Genomic DNA, 20,583 nt, shown 5'->3' on the forward strand with positions numbered 1-20,583 from the left:
CCGGGCCCCTGGAGCCATTTTATTAATAAGGGGTGGTGGGTTTGTTTATTATTTATTTGTTATTTTTATTTATTAAGGGGTGGTGGGTGCTGCTGGGGAGCCACACACCTATCCTGGAAGCCACACAATTCTCCTGGGAGCTGCACACCCATCCTGGGAGCTCATCCTGGGAGCTGCACACCCATCCTAGGAGTCACATACCCATCCTGGGAGCTGCACATCCATCCTGGGAGCTCATCCTGGGAGCTGCACACCCATCCTGGAGCCACACACCCATCCTGGGAGATGCACACCCATCTTGGGAGCCACACAATTGTCCTGGGAGCCACACATCCAAACTGGGAGCCCCACATCCATCCTGGGAGTCGCACAATTGTCCTGAGATGCACACAGCCATCCTGGGAGCCACAAACCCATCTTGAGAGCCACACATCCATCCTGGGAGCTGCACACCCATCCTGGGAGCCACAAACCCATCCTGTGAATCACTCAGCCATCCTGGGAGCCCATCCTGGGAGCCACAAACCATCCTGGGAGCCATGCACCCATCCTAGGAGCCACACATCTGTGCTGGGAGCCTATCCTGGGAGCCACACACTCACCCTGGTAGCCCAGCATCCAAACTGGGAGCCACACATCCATCCACATAATTGTCCTGGGAGCCACACACGTGTCCTGGGAGCCCATCCTGGAGCCACACATCCAAACTGGGATCCACACACCCATCCTGGGAGATGCACACTCATCCTGGGAGCCACACAACCATCCTGGGAGCCACAGAACTGTCCTGGGAGCCCATTCTACAAGCCACACACCCATCCTGGGAGCCCATCCTGGGCTGCACACCCATCCTGGGAGCCACAAAACTTTTCTGGGAGCCACATAATTGTCCTGGGAGCTGCACACCCATCCTGGGAGCCACACACCCATCCTGGGAGCCTCACAATTGTCCTGGGAGCCACACAACCATCCTGGGAGCCACACAACCATCCTTGGGAGCCACAGAACTGTTCTGGGAACCCATCCTGGGAGCCACAGAACCATCATGGGAGCCACACACCCATCCTGGGAGCCCATACTGGGCTGCACACCCATCCTGGGAGCCACATATCCAAAGTGGGAGGCACACAATTGTCCTGGGAGCCACATAGCCATCCTGGGAGCCACACAATTGCCCTGGGAGCCCATCCTGGGAGCCACACACCCATCCTAGGAGCCACACAATTGCCCTGGGAGCCCATCCTGGAGCTGCACACCCATCCTAGGAGTCACACACCCGTTCTGGGAGCCACAAGCCCATCCTGGGAGCCACACATCCGAACTGGGAGCCCATCCTGGGAGCCACAAGTGGGGCAAGAACAGAGCCAGCTCGTCCCCACTCCATCTTGGTTTGCTCCTAATGAGCCCAGCAGCAGCCCCAGCAGCCCCAGCAGCCCCAGCAGCCCCAGCAGCACGCTGCTCTCCCTGAAGGGCATGGGCTCCTTTCAGGGCTTTCAGCAAACAGGGTCAGACGTGTCTTCTGACCTGTGACCTGTCGCTTCCCTCCTCGCCATAATTATCTAATACAGCGCTCTCCCTGCCAAGTACAATGAAACAATTTGTCACTTCAATTGTCTGTCAGTCAACACTGGGGCCTTTTCAACGGGCCAACACATGTTTTTTGAGAGCTTGTCAGCAAGGGCTGTCTGGCCAGGCACATAACCATGGAAAATGGAACCTTTGTTAATTCTGGTTCTTAGAAAAGTAAATCCATTCACTTGTTTTTTTCAGGCCTTCAGTTTGGAATTTGCACAAGAAGCTGAATTGCCCCTGATCCCTAAATGATTGGTCAGAGGATTTGCATGAGGAAGCAGAAATTAATTATTCTTTTCTTTTCTTTTTATTTTCTGTAATTGTGTGTTTAGAAATGAGATTACATTCTACAGCAGCACGAGGGGCTGAGGGGGGAATTGCTTTGCATTTGTTTAGCTCCTTAGAGTTAAGATCACCTAATCGTTTCAAGCATTTCCTAAGATTCCCTCTCTCTTTTTTCTGCTTTAATGACCAAACAAAGATTGTGCTACTTCCCGGGGAACTTTTCTGGCAGCTGAGCTCAGCAGTGGGAGCCAGGGGCTTATCCCTGTGCTGAAATAGCCTCAGAAATCACACAATCACCAAGGTTGGAAAAGACCTCGAGGATCACTGAGTGCAGCCATTAACCAGCTCACTGCTGCCAAGGGCTTCTTGCTGCTATATACATGCTATATTGTACTACAAAAATACTACAAATAGATCTATCCATTTTCAGGTATTCATCATTTTCTTTGTCACGTGGAAGCTTGTGTTCTGGAGTGCTTTATTTAAGAGAGAACAATATTTTATTTAAGAGTGAATAATTATTTATTACAGAAATGCTGGTTGGCCCCTACTGAATTTCAAATGCCCTGAATAAAAATTTCTCCAGATCTGGCTTTCCAGAATACCCCTGTCCCAACCTAATTCAAACCACACAGGGACCTGTGACTTAGAATCTTTCAAGCCCATAAAACGACACAAATTTGCTTTGTGAGTATATCTCCCAATCTAAGTCATGTCCAAATTTGATTTGTCCTCTTGCATCTCTACTGCATTAGGGGGCCTGAAAGACTCTATTTCAGTGTCTGTGTCCTCAAGAGCCACAAGTGTCCCTTGGATTAGTTTTCCAACCCTTTGGATTGGTTTCTTTTTGGATCCTTCATTTACATGAAGGTTTTAGGCCTTGATTGATCCATTACAGTTCTGTCCAGGCTGGCTCGTTTCACTTGAGTGAGGTCGCGGGTTCCTCCTGGATGGGTCCCCAAGCTGGTACAAACAGGAACAGGCTCCTGGTACTAAAGTGGTTTCAGCACTTATTATGAGAAAAAGAAAAGCCTAAAGCAAGGGTGATTTTCAGCATTTATTATAATAAAAAGAAAGGCCCAAAGCAAGGGGGCCTGGGCAGAGCAGGAGCGTTCCCTCGAGGATGCTGCAGCACCGGCACTGGGGCTTCTTTTCCATCCCCGATGTCCCACATGGAGCAGCACAATTCAGTGGGTCAGGAGCCCCTTTTTATCCTGTTTTTTGTCCCCTTAGGATTGGTTTCTGTTTGGATCCTTCATCTGCATGAAGGTTTTAGGCCTTGATTGACCATTACAGTTCTGTCCAGGCTGGCTCGTGGTGCACTTTGCTGAGGTGTGTTATGGTACCTTGAGTACCGGATTTCTTACAACCACCCTTTGAACCCCTTTTATCGTATAATAACCAAATTGAGAGTACATGCTTAACGATCTATCAACTATTTTACAGCAGTTTTTAACTTATTTTTAACAGCTCTCAGCAGGAGCAGAGGGGCACCGTCAGCACGAGCAGACCCTCCTGAAGGGAGTCCCGGAGGATGAGCTCCCACCACAGACACAGCCCTGCCTTCTCTGAGCCCTCTGCTGCCCTCACGGCAGCTCCCACGGCAGCCTGAGGGAGCGATGCCCGGAGCTCCGGGCAAAGGTTACGGGGCCGCCACCGGCCCCCGTGTGCAGCAGCGGGGATAGAGCTGCGGGGGCGGCTCGGTCTGCTTGCAGCGCTCAGTTTTCTAGGAAAAAGCATGGAACTGATGAACGAGCTGGGAGCGGTGGGCCCGGGACAGCGCCTTGTCCCGGGATAGTGCCCGGTCCTGGGACAGCGGCGGGCGCCGGTACCTGAGGGCTCGGGCGGTACCAAGTACGGCCGGTGGGGGGGGGGGGGGGAGCGCCGAGCCCCGGGATAGCGATGCCAGATGTCGGTGCCTGTGGGCCACGGGACAGCGCCTTGTCCCGGGATAGCGCGTTGTCCCAGGATATCGCCCGGCCCCAGGATAGCGCCTTGTCCCAGGATATCGCCCGGCCCCGGGATAGCGCCAGGCGGCGGAGCCTGAGGGCTTGGGCAGTACCAAGTACTGCCGGAGGGGGGAATGTTACGTGAGCTGAGGTGAGCGGTTCACCCAATAGAATACCGATGCTTTTGCGCATGCGCGCTCATGCCGTTCTGCGGCCTCCGAGGCTGCGCCTGCGCACTGGCGCGCCTGGTGAGGCCTAGCGGCGCTTCCGCCCTCAGCGGAGCCGCGGCGCTTTTGCGACAGCCGTAAGTGCGCGGGGCGGGCGGCGGAAGGAGCGGCCGGGAGCGGAGCGGAGCGGAGCGGGCGGCGGCGCGATGAGGCCGCAGCAGGCGCCTGTGTCGGGCAAGGTGTTCATCCAGCGCGACTACAGCGGAGGGACGCGCTGCCAGTTCCAGAGCAAGTTCCCGGCCGAGCTGGAGAACCGGGTGAGGCGGGGCCGGGGTTGGCGGCGGGCGCGGCGCACGGAGCCGCACACCGGGCAGCGCCTCACGGGCCTGCGCTCGGGGGGGTGTTCGCCGGTGCCCGGTCAGGGCCGGTTCCGGGGGTTCCCTGAGGGCGGGGTGGCAGCGCCTGTGCCGATCTCTGACCGGGGCCGTTCCGGTGCGGGGCGGAATCGGTTCCTGCCCAGTGTCCCCGGGCGGTGCTCGGTCCCGGGGAAAGCGGCGGGTGTGCAGCGGTAAAGGGGAATGTACTCGTTGTGTCTTTATCTCTCAGGTGATAGCACTGTCCTCTCCTGAAATCCTTAGAGGCCTCACAAATGCTGTCCCAAGTACCAAATTCTGTCCCAAGTACCAAATGCTGTCCCAAGTACCAAATTCTGTGCCAAGTATTTTCCTTTCGGTCACCGCTATCAGAAGTGGTATCTGAGGGTGACAGACAAACAGACACGCCTTGCTACCCCGTTTTCTTTCTCTGGTTGTTTTTTTTTCTCTTCCCCGTTCCTCTGCTGAGGTGTGTTTGGTCAGCATTGCAGCAACGCCGGGGCGCTGTGGGTGTGGAGTGTCCCTCCACAGCTCCTGTTCATTTTAATCACTTTAATACAGTTTAACCATTTAACACATTCATTTTAGTGTGTGAATTCCGGGTTTTTTTTCCCAGTTGAATTGCACAGGCGTGTTAACTCTGAGTGCTTTTGTGTCACTGTGATATTTTCTGAAAAATCCCTTCACCAGGATTTCTTCTCCTGGGAAGATGAGAAGCCTCAGGGAAAAATGTAAATAATAATTATCTGATTGCTCCTCCTGTGTTTGGCTGCTTAGGAATGTAGTCTGGAGATTGTTTGATTAGCTCAATGTGAATTGTTTTTACTTCATGACCGATCACCATCAGCTTGAAGAGTCGGTCGCGAGTTTTAATTATTCATTCTTGTTAAGCCTTCTGTTTTATCCTTTCTCTTTCTTTAGTATAGTTTCAGTATAGCATAATATAATATGATATGAATATAATATAATTATATTATAATATGATATGAATATAATATATAATATATATAATATAGTATGATATAGTATAATATAGTATAATATAATATAGTATAGTATAATATAATATAGTATAGTATAATATAATACAATATAATATAGTATAATATAGTATAATATGATATAATATAGTATAATATGATATAATGTAGTATAATATGATATAATGTAGTATAATATGATATAATGTAGTATAATATGATATAATGTAGTATAATATGATATAATGTAATATAATATAATATAATATAATATAATATAATATAATATAATATAATATAATATAATATAATATAATATAATATGGTATAGTATAATACAGTATAATATAGTATAGTGTAGTATAAATATAATAAAATATAATATAATATATTAAAGCATAGGTGATCCCTGAGTGGAGCTGGGTGTCCAAGGGTCCTGCTGAGTTCTGGAATGTTCTCCTGACACCACCTCTTGCTTTCCCTGCAGATTGACAGGCAGCAGTTTGAGGAGACAGTCAGGACACTGAACAACCTCTATGCAGAAGCTGAAAAACTTGGGGGCCAATCTTACCTTGAGGGCTGTCTCGCCTGCCTGACTGCCTACACCATCTTCCTGTGCATGGAGACACACTATGAAAAGGTAGGAGCTTGTTTCCCCCTCCATCCTTGCCTCTTGGTGGTTTTTGCTGTGGCTTGCAGTGTTTTGGGGCAGATTCTGTGCAGATAAACCTCAAACATGCTGGTTCTGCTCAGTTTGGGACTTATTGGGTCACTGTGGAGCCTCCAGAGCAGTTGTGTGTTAGTTCTCACCTTGGCCTTGCTGTGCCTTTTGTGCTGTTTCATCCCCAGGTTCTAAAGGAAATTGCTAAGTTCGTTCAGGAAGATATAATATAAATATAAAATATACTATTAATGTAATATTAATATGATATTACTATAATATTTTAATATTATATTAAAATAATTATAATATAATATTAATATAATACCAAGTTCTAAAGAAAATTGCCAGGTTTATTCAGGAAGTTTTAATATAGCCTAATATAATATAAACATTCTATAATATAATATAAGCATTCTATAATATAATATCAGCATTCTAATAACATAAACATTCTATAATATAAGCATTCTATAATATAATATCAACATTCTAATAATATAAACATTCTATAATATAATATAAGCATTCTATAACATAACATTCTGCAATATGATGCAAACATTCTATGATATAAGCATTCTATAATATAGAATAAGCATTATATAATGTAATATAATGTAATATAAGCATTCTATATCATAACATAACATTCTGCAATATGATGTAAACATTCTATGATATAAGCATTCTATAATACAATTATTAGTATTATAAGCATATTATAAGCATTCTATAATACTATTATATAGTATAAGCATTCTATAATATAATATAAGCATTCTATAATATAATATAAACATTCTATAATATAATATAATCATTCTATAATATAGAATAAGCATTCTATAATACAATTATTAGCATTATAACCATATTATAAGCATTCTATAATAATATAATATAATGTAATGTAATGTAATATAATGTAATATAATGTAATATAATGTAATATAAGCATTCTATAATACCATCATTCTATAATGTAATGTAATGTATTTCTGTACCTCAGACATGCTGGTACTGCTCAGTTTGGGTCCATGGGGGTCACCTTGAACCCTGCACTGTGCAGCCACCAGAGCAGTTGTGTGTCAGTTCTCACCTTGGCCTTGCTGTGCCTTTTGTGCTGTTTCATCCCCAGGTTCTAAAGAAAATTGCTAAGTTCATTCAGGAACAGAATGAGAAGATCTACGCTCCTCAGGGCCTTCTGCTGACAGACCCCATTGAAAGAGGATTAAGAGTTGTATCCTTCTGTGCCTTCTGGTTTGTGGCAGTGAGGCACCTCTGCTCATGCTGGGACACAGAATCAGTGATTGTTGCTGTTTGTTGTGTTCTGGTCCCCAGTCAGGCTTTGGTGTGTTAAGGTTTGGTACATGAAGGTGTGGAACCCAACCTTGGTGACTTGAGATCCTTCCTCTATTCCAGTAACCTCCAGAAATTCTAGTTTTCTCACTGGAGAAAGAAGTGGCCACGTTGGTAGGACAGAAATTGACGTTGTGACAACAAGACCTGGCTGTCTGTTAACGTGCAACCCTCAGCTCAGGTTCTGCTGAAGATTTTCTGTGATTGTCCAAATAACTCAGAGCTGTCACCTCCCCAACTCCTTTTTCCTCAGTGTGTTTTCCATTGTGCATACACCTTCAGCATTCGACTTGAGCAAAAGCATTTTCAGTTTGGTAGGTGACTTTTTAGCAGTATTAACTTTTTTTTTGCTTGGTGCACAGCCTTCCCCAAAATTTATCAGGGGGGCAAGACTCAAACCCACCCAGCACTGAGTTCCTGTGCAGTGCTCTTACCTGATAAGCTATCTCATATAGACTGTTCCCTTTGCTTTGGAGCTCTTGGACCTGCCTTTAAACAGCTAAAATATCAAAAATTTCACCATCTTTATGTTTTTCTGCCTTTTCCTAGGTATGTTTTCATAGTCTCTTTATAGTGTGTTTCCCTAACAGCTTTTCTGTGCAGATTGAAATTACCATTTATGAAGACAGAGGTTTGACCAGTGGAAGATAAACTGTGGAGTCTCAGGTATGTGTTAGCCTTATCTCAGATCAGCCTCAACATCTTTCTGTGCTCAGAAATGTCATGCTGAGAGTTTATCCCACCCTTGTACATAATCAAAGACTGTTCACATAAATCCTGTGTGAACCACCTCTCTTGAAAATAAAAATATCAGTACTGGGCAGGATGATGTTGCTTAACCTAGGAGAAATTTGAGTCTTGATTGTATAAATTTGCTAATTTGTGCTATATCATGTCCAAAATTCTTGTCAGGTCAGTAAAATGTGCTCTATCTCTGGATGTGCTGTAGCATACAGAGACTTTTTGTGTCAGTTTTTCAGTTGGCTGCAGTTCTGGTTATCATGCTGATGTCTTTACTGGTGATGTTTTCAGGTAAAAAAACCCAGCAGGTTTGAAAAGCTCTGCTGGGAGGCTCTCAGCTCTCTTGGTGCTGCTCTCACAAAGTGAGGGGTGTTTGCAGGACTGGGACTTGTGGCATTTTTTGGGTATTTTTTTTTTTGGAGTCACCCATCAAAGGGAGGAGTGATAAATTTGACTTCATGTTTTTAGAAGGCTAATTTATTATTTTATTTATTATAAATATAAATATGTTCTATATGCTCAATAGAATATATATAATCTATATGTTCTATATAATATATATATAATCTATATGGTCTATATGGTCTATATGTTGAATATATCCTATATATTCTATATCATATATATATAATGTATATAATATATAATGTATAAAATATAATTATAATAATTATAAATGTTAGATATATATTATACATATTATTTATATTATATATTATAAATATATATAATTATATATATAAATACACCATAAATAAAATATAAAAGAATACTATAGTAAACTATACTAAAGAATAGAGAAAGGATACTTATGAAAGGCTAAAAGATACTAATTAAAAACTTGTGACTCCTTCCAGAGTCCTGACACTGTTTGGTCATGAAGTAAAAACAATTCACAGGAAACCAATGAAACAATCACAATGTCCAACCACATTCCAAAGCAGCAAAACACAAGAGAAGCAAATCAGATAATTATTGTTTTCCTTTTTCCCTGAGGCTTCTCAGCCTCCCAGGAGCAAAGTTCTGGGCAAAGAGATTTTTCAGAAAATATAACAGGGGCTCATGGTGATTATATCCAATATAGACCACCAAAATTACTGCCAGGTTTTGGAAAGGTGACACTGGGACTGGCTCCCTTGTGTTTGGTGCTCTGCAGGCCCTGGGATGGGGGAGTTAAATCCAGATTGTTGGCAGTATATGCAGAAAAGAGTGGGAAATATTTATATTTGTGTGAAAGGAAGCAAATAGTACAAGTGTTTGTTTTTTGTTGGGACAACTGGAATTGAGAGCTCTAGGTTCTGCTCACACTGCTCACCACAGCAAGTGGCAGCTGCAGAGAGGTTTGTGTAGGGGAGATTTGGTTTGACTTGGGAGGAGTTTTGACCACCTGAACTTCTTCCCCAGATGCCAGCTCACCGGTGGACTCGCTGTACCAAGGTTCCCCTACCTCCTACTTTAGAGCATCATTCCTTTCTCTGCTGCCAGATCCACAGTGCCATCTACTACAAGGACTAACTTCCTCCAGCTGCTCCCCAGGGGTGACCTAGCTGGTCAGCATCCACTTTGCAGTAGATTTGGAAGCAAGAGGATCACTTTTTAGTTTTTGTTTGGTTGGGGTTTTCTTTTTTTTTTTTCCTCAAGAAAAGGCAGAAGTGGTAAAGCTGTGTTGTCTCCTGAAAGAAATGGGGCTCTGAGCCCAAGAGAGGTTTAGTTTTAGTCCTGTAAGTGCAGTGCTGTTTGTCCCTGGTTCTTAAACCCTTCTGTGTGGCAGTTGGGCTTTGGAAAGCTCCAGCTCCAAGTTGGGAATTTCTCTCCAGTTCAGTGTAAGAGTGCAGAGATACACAGAGCCTCTTCCCAGTGAGGAGTGACCCAAGGCAGCATCTCCTGTGCTGGTCCTTGTGGAAAACCAAAAGGCAAAAGTGTTCCTTGAGTTAAAGTCTTGGTTATCCTGGGGAGAGGGGGCTGTAGCCAGACTTTAGCCCTGCTGGTTGTTCTGCCCCTGTGTCTGTGCTGTTGTTGGCCAGGTCAGCCATGGAACAGTGAGCACAGTAAAGTGGATGCTGAGCCAATAAAAATAACAATTCCCACCCTTCTCTGATTAACATGTGAAGTGTAAAACTGTTTCTTTATGGATTTCTTATATATAATTTATAGGAAAACATTGATTTGACAAGCTGTAAGATACTGTGTAGGATGGATTTCTGAATTCTGTTTCTGGCACACACACTGAGGAGTGGAGCTGTGCATTCCTCAGCATCCCCGTGCATTGCTCAGCAGAACCTGCACGAGTGCAGCTCCCCACAGTCCAGGCTGGCTGAACCCCTCCCCTTGCATCCTTTTCTGTGTCCTGGTGTAGGGGCCCAGTGTCAGTGTCCAGCTGTGCAAGGAACTCAGGAGTTCAGGCTGGAGGGGCTGGCTGGCTTGCTGCTGGTGCTGCAGGTGCTAATACTGGATGTGGAACTCCAGGCTCATTCCTCAGCCGCTGGGGGAGGGGGTTGAGATTTGATTAATATTTTCATTGTATAAATTTGGGTTTTTTTTCTAAACTGTAACAGTGTTTGCCTTTCACAGCTGTTGCAATATTGGCAGAAGTACTGATGGATCAGTAAACCTTTTCTTAAACTGTGTGCAGGTGTGTTGTGGCAGTGGGGCTGGGGGTGACGCTGGGGCTGTGCCAGGGCTGGGGCTGTGCCAGGGCTGGGGGTGACACTGGGGCTGTGCCAGGGCTGGGGCTGTGCCAGGGCTGGGGCTGTGCCCCTGTGCCCAGGCTGGGCGGGGGGCTGTGTCTGTGTGTCCAGGCTGTGTCTGTGTGTCCAGGCTGTGTCCCTGTGTCTGGGCTTGTTTGCTCTGGATCTATCAGGGCCAGTGCCCACCTCGTGTTGGGGACTGTGCCTGGCACTGGGGCACTGTGTCCCTGTGCCTGGAGGATGTGTCCTTCTCTCTGGGCTGTGTCTCTGTGTCCAGGCTGGGCTGGGGGCAGTGTCCCTGTGCCTGGGCTGTGTCTCTGTGTCTGGGCTTGATGGCTCTGGATCTATCAGGCCCAGTGCCCACCTGGTGTTGGGGGCTGTGCCTGGCACTGGGGCACTGTCCTTGTGCCTGGACTGTGTCCCTGTGCCCGGCCTGGGGGCAGTGTCCTTGTGCCCAGGCTGGCCTGGGGGCTGTGTCCCTCTGTCCCTGTGTCCCAGCTCCATGGCTGTGGGCGCTGTGGCTCCATCGTGGCCGCTGGCACCTGGCGCTGGGGGCTCTGTCCCCGTGCCCAGCTCCATCGTGCCCAGTGCCCACCTAGTGCCTGGCTCTGTCCCTGAGCCCGTGGTCTGACTCTCTCATGGCCAGTGCCCACCTGGGGGCTGTGTCCCTGTGCTGTGGCTCCATCATGCCCAGTGCCCACCTGGCACCTGGCACTGCAGCTGGCAGGTGTCAAACCTGCCGAGCCCTGATTGGCTGAAGCAGCTGCAGCTTCCCTGCGCCTCCTCATTGGCCCAGGAGTTGCAGCTGCACGCCGCTCCCTGATTGGTGGAGGCGGCTGCAGCCCGAGCCGGCTGACTTCCAAAACAGCTGCATCCGCCTTCTGATTGGCCAGCTTCCTGCATCCGCCTCCTGATTGGTCAGCTCAACCCGTTTCCTGATTGGTTGAAAAAGCTCGCAGTCAAGAGCCGTACCCTGATTGGCTGAGAAAGCTGCATTTTAATCCGCTTCCTGTTGGCCTAGCACCTTCAGTCTGCGTTCTGATTGGCTGAAAAGGATAGCTTTTTTCCAATTCGTCTTCTGATTGGCCGGAAGGAGGGGCTGCGGCCCCAGCGCGTTTCCCCATCCATGCTCCCGGGCTGCCGCGCATGCGCAGAGGCGCGGCCGGTCGGTGATGGCGGGAGCGATGGCGGCCGCGGCCGGCGGGGACTCGGACGGGGAGAGCGAGGAGCTGGTGCTGACCCCGGCCCAGCTGATCCAGAGCCTGGAGCAGGTACCGGGGCTGCGGCCACGGGCGGGGCTGTGGGGCGGTGGGGCTGAGGATTCCCTCGGTTACACTCACAGCGTGCCTTCTTTCAGGCCTGGCTCAATGAGAAATTTGCTCCGGAGCTGCTGGAGAGTAAACCTGAAATCATCGAGTGCGTGGTGGAGCAGCTGGACCACATGGTAGGTGTGAAAAATGAGTATTTATGATTGGCTTTTCGCAAATATTAAAGTGACTATTGTATGTGTTGTGTTAGAAAGCGATGCTGTGTTAATTCTCTTAAATCATGTGTTAAATATAGTTTTAGGTTGTAACAAAGTGTTAAAATAGAAACTGTGCAATGTAAGACGCTTTTTTCCTAAAGAAAGGCCTCATAGTGAGATAGCATCCACAGGACACCTGAATATTTCAGAGAAAGAGAATTTATTGCTCCATTATCAGGAGAAATGAACTTCTTCCTGGCTCGCTGGGGCAGAACGATGCTGTCAGGATTATGAGAAAGAAGTTGACGATGGCCAGACAGAATCCTGTGTTTGAATGGAATTTATGCATCATGGATGAGGTGCATGAAGATGCAACAGGCTGTTGCTTTTAAGGGTTAATCCTCTGTTAACGTGGGTCCTTTTTTGGGCTTATTTTGCCCAGAAAGAGGCACCTGGACTGTTCATAACTCTTTCTTTCTATTGTCTCATATTGTCCTAATCCAAATTGCCCAAATTATTATTACTCTAATTGTATACTATTTTTATAACAATTTTATTGCTGTTAAACTTTTAAAATTTTAAAACAACTGATTGGCATTTTCACAGTAGGTGCTCCTGGCTCGGGTGTGGTTTGGGCAGGCTCTTTGGGAGTGCTGGGCTTGTTTGCTCCCCTGCCTCTGAGACAAAACTCTGAGTTTCTTCTTTGAGCTTGCCTTGGAAAGGGCCTCAAGTACACAAATTACATTTTGATGACCCAAAGTATGCTAAAGGAGGCAGTGAGCTTTGGGTCATCCAAAACAGCCTTAGTCTGGGTTTGTGGGTTCTGTATACAAAACTTGTCTTCCTCTGTTATTTCTTTGATGCTTCAGCCATTGAATTTTAATTTCTTATTGCTTTTTTTGTAGGAAGCCAACCTGAAACGGGCCAAGAAAGGAGACCTGAAGGTCAGTGTGCACCACATGGAGATCGAGCGGATCCGTTTCGTGCTCAGCAGCTACTTGAGGTGTCGGCTGGTGAAGGTAACACAGAGGGGGAAAAAGGGGCATTTCAGGGGGGCTTCACCTGCACAGGGCCTCCTGCCTCAGCACAGCATTTCATTAAAGTGTCTTCTCTGAAATGTAACTCAAATTCATTTCTTAATTTGGTGTTGTAATGCAGGAAGATCACAGCAGTGTCGATGACAATATTGTGAGTGCTGCTGGCTTCATCTGAGCCTGGGCTGGCACAGCTGAGTGTGTCCCACTCCTGTCCCCGTGTCCTTGTAGCTCGGTGATGCCACCTGGTGTCACAGTCACTTCAGGAGCAGGGGTTTGGGCAGCCTGCAGCTTGCAGGGAATCCAGTGGAGAGTGGGGGTTTAAACACTGAACTGGTGAGAGATCTGTGTCATCCTTTTGGGTTGTGTTCCAATATTAGATAGAGAAGTTTTTTCCCCACATCCTGGAGAAGGAGAAGTCTCGAGCTGAAGGGGAGCCCTCCATTCTATCACCAGAGGAGTTTGCTTTTGCTACAGAGTGAGTAGGTTTTCAATGTGCCTTCCTCCCCTTGTATAGATTATAGAAACTTACCTGGGTGGTTTTGCTGAAGTTCTTGAGACTGTGAGCAGACAGTCTGAAGTAAGAATCAGTGTGTCTTACCACGAGGTTTCCTTGTGGGCAAAAAAGGAACTGAAAATGACTTTGAGTCAGCTACCAGGGTAGGCCAAGGGCCTGTCTCTGGCTGTGCCCATGGCATGAGGATGAGAAGCTGTTTCTTACTCTTGTTTTGAGTCAATACTCTTCCTGCAGATTTGTATTTGATTAACCAACTCAATTCCTCAATGGTTTCTTTCAGGTATATGGCAAACACAGAGGCTTACCTGAAAAATGTGGCCCTGAAGCACATGCCACCTAACCTGCAGAAGGTGTCTCTCCTGAAGTCAGGTGAGTCTCTCCAGACTCCAGGGTAATCTGAAAATTGTAAAAGCAGGTAAAAGTGTGGGGAGAGCTCCAGGGAGCCCCAAATGTAAGGGCCAAGTCCTTGAGTTGAGCAAAGATGATGTGATGGCAATGCTGTAACACGGCTCCATGCTGCTGCTGTCAAGTCCTGCCTTGCACTGAGGCTGAGCACACACATCTGGGTACAAGGCTCTGGTGTTCCCTTTGTTTGTCACCTGTCAGAGCCCTCGGTGCTCTGCAGAGGAATAGAAATGAGGGCTGAGCTTGTGCTCCCAATGTTTTGTCTGCAGTCCCAAAGCCCAACCTGGACTCCTTTGTGTTTCTGCGGGTGCTGGAGCGGCAGGAGAACATCCTGGTGGAGCCAGAGACGGATGAGCAGAGGTAGGGGTGCATTTCTGTGTGGGGCACAGGTGTCCCTGTGTCAGTGTCACTGTCTCAGTGGGTGTCCATGTGTCTGTGCCAGTGTCCCTGTGGGCTGCAGCAGCTCTCACCCCCTGTCTCTGCAGGGAATATGCCATCGATCTGGAGGAGGGCTCGCAGCACCACAATTCTGTGTGGGGCACAGGTGTCAGTGGGTGTCCCTGTGTGTCAGTGTCCCTGTGTCTCAGTGTCCCTGTGCCAGTGTCCCTGTGGGCAGCAGCAGCTCTCACCCCCTGTCCCTGCAGGGAATATGCCATCGATCTGGAGGAGGGCTCGCAGCACCACAATTCTGTGTGGGGCACAGGTGTCAGTGGGTGTCCCTGTGTCTCAGTGTCCCTGTGTCTCAGTGTCCCTGTGTCTCAGTGTCCCTGTGTCAGTGTCCCTGTGTCTCAGTGGGTGTCCCTGTGTCTCAGTGTCCCTGTGTCTCAGTGTCCCTGTGGGCAGCAGCAGCTCTCACCCCCTGTCTCTGCAGGGAATATGCCATTGACCTGGAGGAGGGCTCGCAGCACCACAATTCTGTGTGGGGTACAGGTGTCAGTGGGTGTCCCTGTGTCTCAGTGGGTGTCCCTGTGTCTCAGTGTCCCTGTGTCTCAGTGTCCCTGTCTCAGTGTCCCTGTGGGCAGCAGCACTCTCACCCCCTGTCTCTGCAGGGAATATGCCATCGATCTGGAGGAGGGCTCGCAGCACCGCATTTCTGTGTGAGGCACAGGTGTCAGTGGGTGTCCCTGTGTCAGTGTCACTGTCTCAGTGTCCCTGTGTCTCAGTGGGTGTCCCTGTGTCTGTCTCAGTGTCCCTGTGTCTCAGTGTCCCTGTGTCTCAGTGTCCCTGTGTCTCAGTGTCCCTGTGTCAGTGTCCCTGTGGGCACAGCAGCTCTCACCCCCTGTCCCTGCAGGGAATATGCCATCCATCTGGAGGAGGGCTCGCAGCACCGCATTTCTGTGTGGGGCACAGGTGTCCCTGTGTCTCAGTGTCCCTGTGTCAGTGTCCCTGTGGGCAGCAGCACTCTCACCCCCTGTCCCTGCAGGGAATATGCCATTGACCTGGAGGAGGGCTCGCAGCACCTGATCCGCTACAGAACCGTGGCCCCTCTGGTGGCCTCGGGGGCTGTGCAGCTCATCTGAGGGGACAGGTAAGCACCTGCAGGGAGGGAGCAGCTACAGCTCCATCTCCCCTGCCCTCACCACCACAGTGGGGTCCCTGTGGGGCTGGGTCCCCTCCCAGGGCCACATCCCCAGCTCCATGGCAGGCAGAGCACGGTGGCACTGGAGGTGGGTGCACAGCGTTCATGGTGGGTCTGAGGATGAGGGAAGAGATGAGGATCTGACTCCATATTTCAGAAGGCTTGATTTATTGTTTTATGGTATATATTACATTCAAACTATACTAAAAGAATAGAAGAAAGGATTTCATCAGAAAGCTAGCTAAGAATAGAAAAAGAATGATAACAAAGGACTCTCTGTCTGAGCCAGCTGACTGATTGGCCATTAATTAGAAACATCCCCATGAGACCAATCACAGATGCCCCTGTTGCATTCCACAGCAGCAGATAACCATTGTTTACATTTTGTTCCTGAGGCCTCCCAGCTTCTCAGGAGGAAAAATCCCAAGGAAAGGATTTTCCATAAAAGATGTCTGTGACATGGTACCACAGAGGCATTCACCACCCCCACAGCTCATCAGGCTCCTGATTGCCTGTGACATGCCCAGCAGACAATCCTTCCTGTGGCATTCCTGGCTGAGGGCAGGCTGTGTCACAGGGAAAGCTGCAGTGTGAAGCTGCTGCACTGCCTTTTTTAAGAGCAGTGGCAGATGGCATCACTAAAATGGATCAGCTGTGGTCATGGACTCAGGAGAAAGTAGTTTCTGCTGTGTGTCACCTCAGTACCCTCCCTGCAGAGGGTGAGGGGCTCTGGTACACTTTCAGGTTGCACTGTCAGACCCCCTTGTGCAGAAGCCACTGCTGAGGGAAGTTCACACAGTTCATTTTTGCTTTTCACACAAAGCAAAAGCTTTGGGAAGTTCACACAGTTCATTTTTGCTGGTCACACAAAGCAGTGCTGGCCCACGCAGGACAAGGCAGGGTGTTGTGTGGTAGCTCAGAACCTGTGGCAAACAAGGGCTCATCGGGGCAGGGTTTCTCTTTCCTACATGAGGAGTGTCTGGGGAGCATCTTCCTCTGCAAAGCTGGGGGTGACACAGGGCATCTTGAAGTGTGAGTGGCTTTGCATGTGTGGTTTATAGTCTTCCTAATTAATCCATTTAGGTAAAGAAGATTCTTTTCAAGTATAGACATTAAGAGGGGGCTGGGTTTAATCCTGAGGAATCAGTAGCATGTTCCTCTGGACAGCCCTCCAGGAAGGGCTTGTGAAGTGTGTATTTACAGCCAGACAACTTCACAGAGGTGACTGAAGCTTCCAGACAAAATCCTTGTTAATCTGCTGCTGTGGAAGCGTGCTGCACAGGATCTGCCTGAGGAGAGTGCAGGTGGCACCTCTGCAGCCTTTCTCCTTGGCCCTGCTCAGTTTGAATGCTTGTCCTGACAGCTTGTGCTTGTCACATGGCTGCAGCAGCGTCAGGGGCATCTGTCCTCTCCTAGGGGCTGAATTTACCTGACCTGGTGGTTTCCAGAGTGCCTGTGGTGGAGCTTGCAGCTGTGTCTTCATTCATGGCTAGGGAGGAGGGTGCAGATGGCTGAGATCAGTCAGGCTGCAGGTGAGAGTCACTTGTGGCACACCTGAAAATGCCAAATACACAGACATTTGTGGAACTGTTCACACTGCACCTCTGCAGTGTGAGTTTGAGGGGCATCTGTCTTCTCCTAGGAGCTGAACTTTACCTGAGTGTCATGGTTTGACACTGACCTGATGGTTTTCTGAAAATGCCACCTGCTTTTGTGTCCTTCCATGACCAAATTCCCGTCTAACATCTGTGGAACTGCTCACACTGCACCTCTGCTCTGTCTGGGCTGGTGGAAGGAGAAATGTCCACAACTTTATTGAGCAAATGATGGTTTTGGATTGTTCTTTAAATGGAGGAGAAGACACAGCAGGGCATCCACTTAATCTGTGCTGCTGGGAGAGAATGGGGAGAGTAGGGGCAGCTTTTCCAGTGTCTGTGGGCTCTGCTGTTGATGTCAAACACATTCCTTGTTCTCTGCTCTCCCCTGGGTGGAAATAGCTTGGGTTTACTCTCTGGACACAAAGCAGGTGATGGTGAAGAGGTCACAGGCAGGGCACTGATGCTCAGCTGCAATTTCCCTGCCTGAGCCAGAACTGCTCCTCTGGGGCCAAGAGAAAGGTGGGACAACTTTCATTGCTAGGAAGACTCATGTTTGTGTTCTCTACCCTAGGCTGGGGGGTTTGCACTGTCAGCCCAAGATGATGTGTTCAAAGCATGTTTTTGTATCATATTTTTGCCAGCTGGGCACTGGGTTCAAGCTCACTTTGGCCAATCTTGCATTGTGCTGCAGACATGGTGGTGGTGAAAGCCATGTAGAAATGTTGGTAGGTCGGTCAGCTGTGTCATGAGCTGATGAAAATCTGTGCTGTCAGCAGGAGCAATCAGGGCTGCTTAACATAAATGGCTGGACAGCTCTGGGGAGATTAGCAAGGAGAACAAGGCAGGGGTGATCTGCTTTAGGTGACAGTCTTTACTGTCAAGGAGTCACATGTGACCTGGACAGTGAGGGTGATTTTCATTGGAGATGTCAGGGACACCACGTTATCTCTTGCGTGTGGGCAAATTTCCTTCTCAGTGCACACATCCAGGGTAAGAACTTCTGAGCTGGTAGAGCATGGGCTGGAGGTCTGGGGTTTTCTTAGACACCCTGGAAATAGCTGTCTGTGGAGAAATATATGACAAGGGGTGTATGAAAGCAATTCAAGCCTCCCCTATTAAAGCCTGGGTAAGAGGAACATAGGGAAGTCCAAAGTAAGAGGAAAATATCAAAGTCTAGGTTTGAGGAACATGTTAAAGCCTAGGTCTGAGGAACATGTTAAAGCCCGGGTAAGAGGAACATATGAAAGTCCAAAGTAAGAGGAAAATATTAAAGCCTAGGTTTGAGGAACATGTTAAAGCCCGGGTAAGAGGAACATGTCCCCCTTTCTCCCAGAGCTCACTCCCGTTGTTGATATTGCACAGCTGCTTCTCCTCCAAAGGCACTCGTGTTTTTCTGGTACCCGGGCCCATTTTTGTGCTGTTCCCTCTCCCCGGTCCCGGTCCCGGTCCCGGTCCCTCTCCGGGAGTAGCGCAGCCCCCCCAGGGGGCGGGGCCAGGCGGCGCAGCGCGCTCCCATTGGCCGGCGGGGAGCGCAGGGCGGCGCTGATTGGCCGGCGCGGGGTGTCCCGGCCGCGGGCGCTCCCACGGCTCCATTGATGCGGAGCGGGCGCGGCGGGAGCGGAGCGGAGCGGGCGGGACGCGATGAGCTGCGGCGAGTGAGCGGGGCCGGGCCGGGCCGGGCCGGGCCGGGTGGGACGGGGGGCTCGCCGGGGCCGCGCCGCCTGACCCCCTCCTGTTGTGGTCTCTAGGCTTTTCCAGGTGTGCAGCGGGCGGGCTGTGGCCCCGCCAGCCATGCCCGTGGACCTGGCCGTGCGGCTGTGCCTGAGCCATTCGCCCCCCATCCGCAAACTGCTGAACTCCTACGAGGAGCTGCGGGGCAACCGAGGCCGCAAACCCCTCCGATCCTGTCTCAACCAGAAGCTGAGCGCAGAACCTGAGCCAGAGAGGCGAGACAAGGGCTCCAAGGGCCAGAAGAAGAAGCAGGTTGTGTTTGCTGATATGAAAGGGCTCTCACTGACAGCTGTCCGCTTCTTCTCAAAGATTGAGGAGGACCTCTGCGATTTGCAGCATGCCCTGTCAGACCTTGCTGGTTTCAGACCTAAGAAAAGCCCCCTGTGGGAAGCGGGCAGGTACGTGCTTGACTTCCCACAGCCGTCTGCAAACTACGTGGCTTTCAGGAACAGCCTGCACAGCAACTTGGTGTGCCTGGAGAGCTGTGTGATCCAGGGCCGGGCTCTGTCAGGGACAGTGAAGGTTCAAAACATCGAGTACGAGAAGAAAGTGATGGTCCGTATCACCTTTGACGGCTGGAAGAGCTTCAGGGACATCCCTTGCCAGTACATGCACAGCACGTACGGCTCAGCCGACACGGACATCTTCACTTTTGAGCTTACCCTGCCCAAACCATCCATTTCCCACAGGGGTGCAGAGTTCTGCATCTCCTTCCAGTGTGGACAAAAGACCCACTGGGACAACAACCACGGGAAGAACTACAAGATCTGCCAGGTGGGCATGATCCGCCCTGCCTCCTGTGCTGTGAAGAGCGCCAGCAGGGCCTGGGAGCACCTTGGCACCTCTGGGGCTGCTGCTCTAGTGCTGTCTCACCTGCAGACCTGGCGGCATTCAGAGACCCAGGCTCCTTATTGGTAGTGTGGGGACATGTAGGTGCCCTCCCTGTCCCTTGGGGAGGGGTCAGCTGCAGAAGATGCTCCTCACATTTTCGTTAGCTCCTTCGTGGCCTGCTGCTCCATGAGCAGCCGCCAGTCACTGCAGAAGCTTCTTCGCTTCTTGCTGCTGCTCCAGCGGCTGGAAGCTGCTGCTTGAAGCAACTCCTTCGTGCAGGTTCTCAGGGCAACACGAGAGTAGGGGCAGGGCTGCGGGCTGGGAGCCAGGCCGGGAGCCGCGGTGCCCGGTGCTGCCCAAGTGCCTTGTGTGGAGGGAGGGGGCACCATCCTGGCCTCCCGAGATGCGCTCACCGCGGGCTCGCTGTGCCAGGAGTGGGTGCCTGCGGTGGTTGGTGCTGTAACGGGGAGTTTATTATATAATAAAGTGACGGCGTTTGGCGACTGCTGCCTCCTGTGCGCCTCCGGGGCTGGGGCGGGGCCGGGCCCTCAGCGGGCGGCGGGAGGGACGCGCGGGCGCCCCCTGGCGGAGCCGGCGGGGGAGTGAGCGGCGCGGCCTGGCGGGCGCGGCCCCGCGGGCGGCGCG

General features: G+C 49.7%; 2 protein-coding genes across 4 annotated transcripts; both read left to right on the forward strand.

Annotated features, from left to right (window-relative positions):
- Positions 1-4,132: 4,132 nt before the first annotated feature.
- Positions 4,133-10,718, forward strand: GOLGA7 (golgin A7). The gene is made up of 5 exons (XM_063175236.1): positions 4,133-4,290; positions 5,815-5,967; positions 7,130-7,231; positions 7,954-8,016; positions 9,496-10,718. The coding sequence occupies exons 1-4, from the start codon at positions 4,180-4,182 to the stop codon at positions 7,999-8,001; spliced, it is 414 nt and encodes a 137-aa protein (XP_063031306.1). The 5' UTR covers positions 4,133-4,179; the 3' UTR covers positions 8,002-8,016; positions 9,496-10,718.
- Positions 10,719-11,926: 1,208 nt separating this feature from the next.
- On the forward strand, positions 11,927-20,441 carry GINS4 (GINS complex subunit 4). 3 transcript variants are annotated; one of them, XM_063175229.1, is made up of 8 exons: positions 11,927-12,049; positions 12,136-12,222; positions 13,149-13,262; positions 13,658-13,755; positions 14,075-14,163; positions 14,469-14,559; positions 15,623-15,727; positions 19,125-19,262. In XM_063175229.1, exons 1-7 carry the CDS (start codon positions 11,951-11,953, stop codon positions 15,717-15,719), a joined length of 675 nt encoding a protein of 224 aa, XP_063031299.1. In that variant the 5' UTR covers positions 11,927-11,950; the 3' UTR covers positions 15,720-15,727; positions 19,125-19,262. The 3 variants fall into 3 exon arrangements, with proteins under 3 accessions (XP_063031299.1, XP_063031300.1, XP_063031298.1); XM_063175230.1 differs by lacking the exon at positions 19,125-19,262 and adding an exon at positions 17,195-18,827; XM_063175228.1 differs by lacking the exons at positions 11,927-12,049; positions 12,136-12,222; positions 13,149-13,262; ... (1 more) ...; positions 14,075-14,163; positions 14,469-14,559 and having other exon boundaries at positions 19,125-20,441.
- The last annotated feature ends 142 nt before the right edge of the window (positions 20,442-20,583 follow it).

Source organism: Melospiza melodia, chromosome 23, assembly GCF_035770615.1.
Source record: "Melospiza melodia melodia isolate bMelMel2 chromosome 23, bMelMel2.pri, whole genome shotgun sequence".
Taxonomy (NCBI): Eukaryota; Metazoa; Chordata; class Aves; order Passeriformes; family Passerellidae; genus Melospiza; species Melospiza melodia.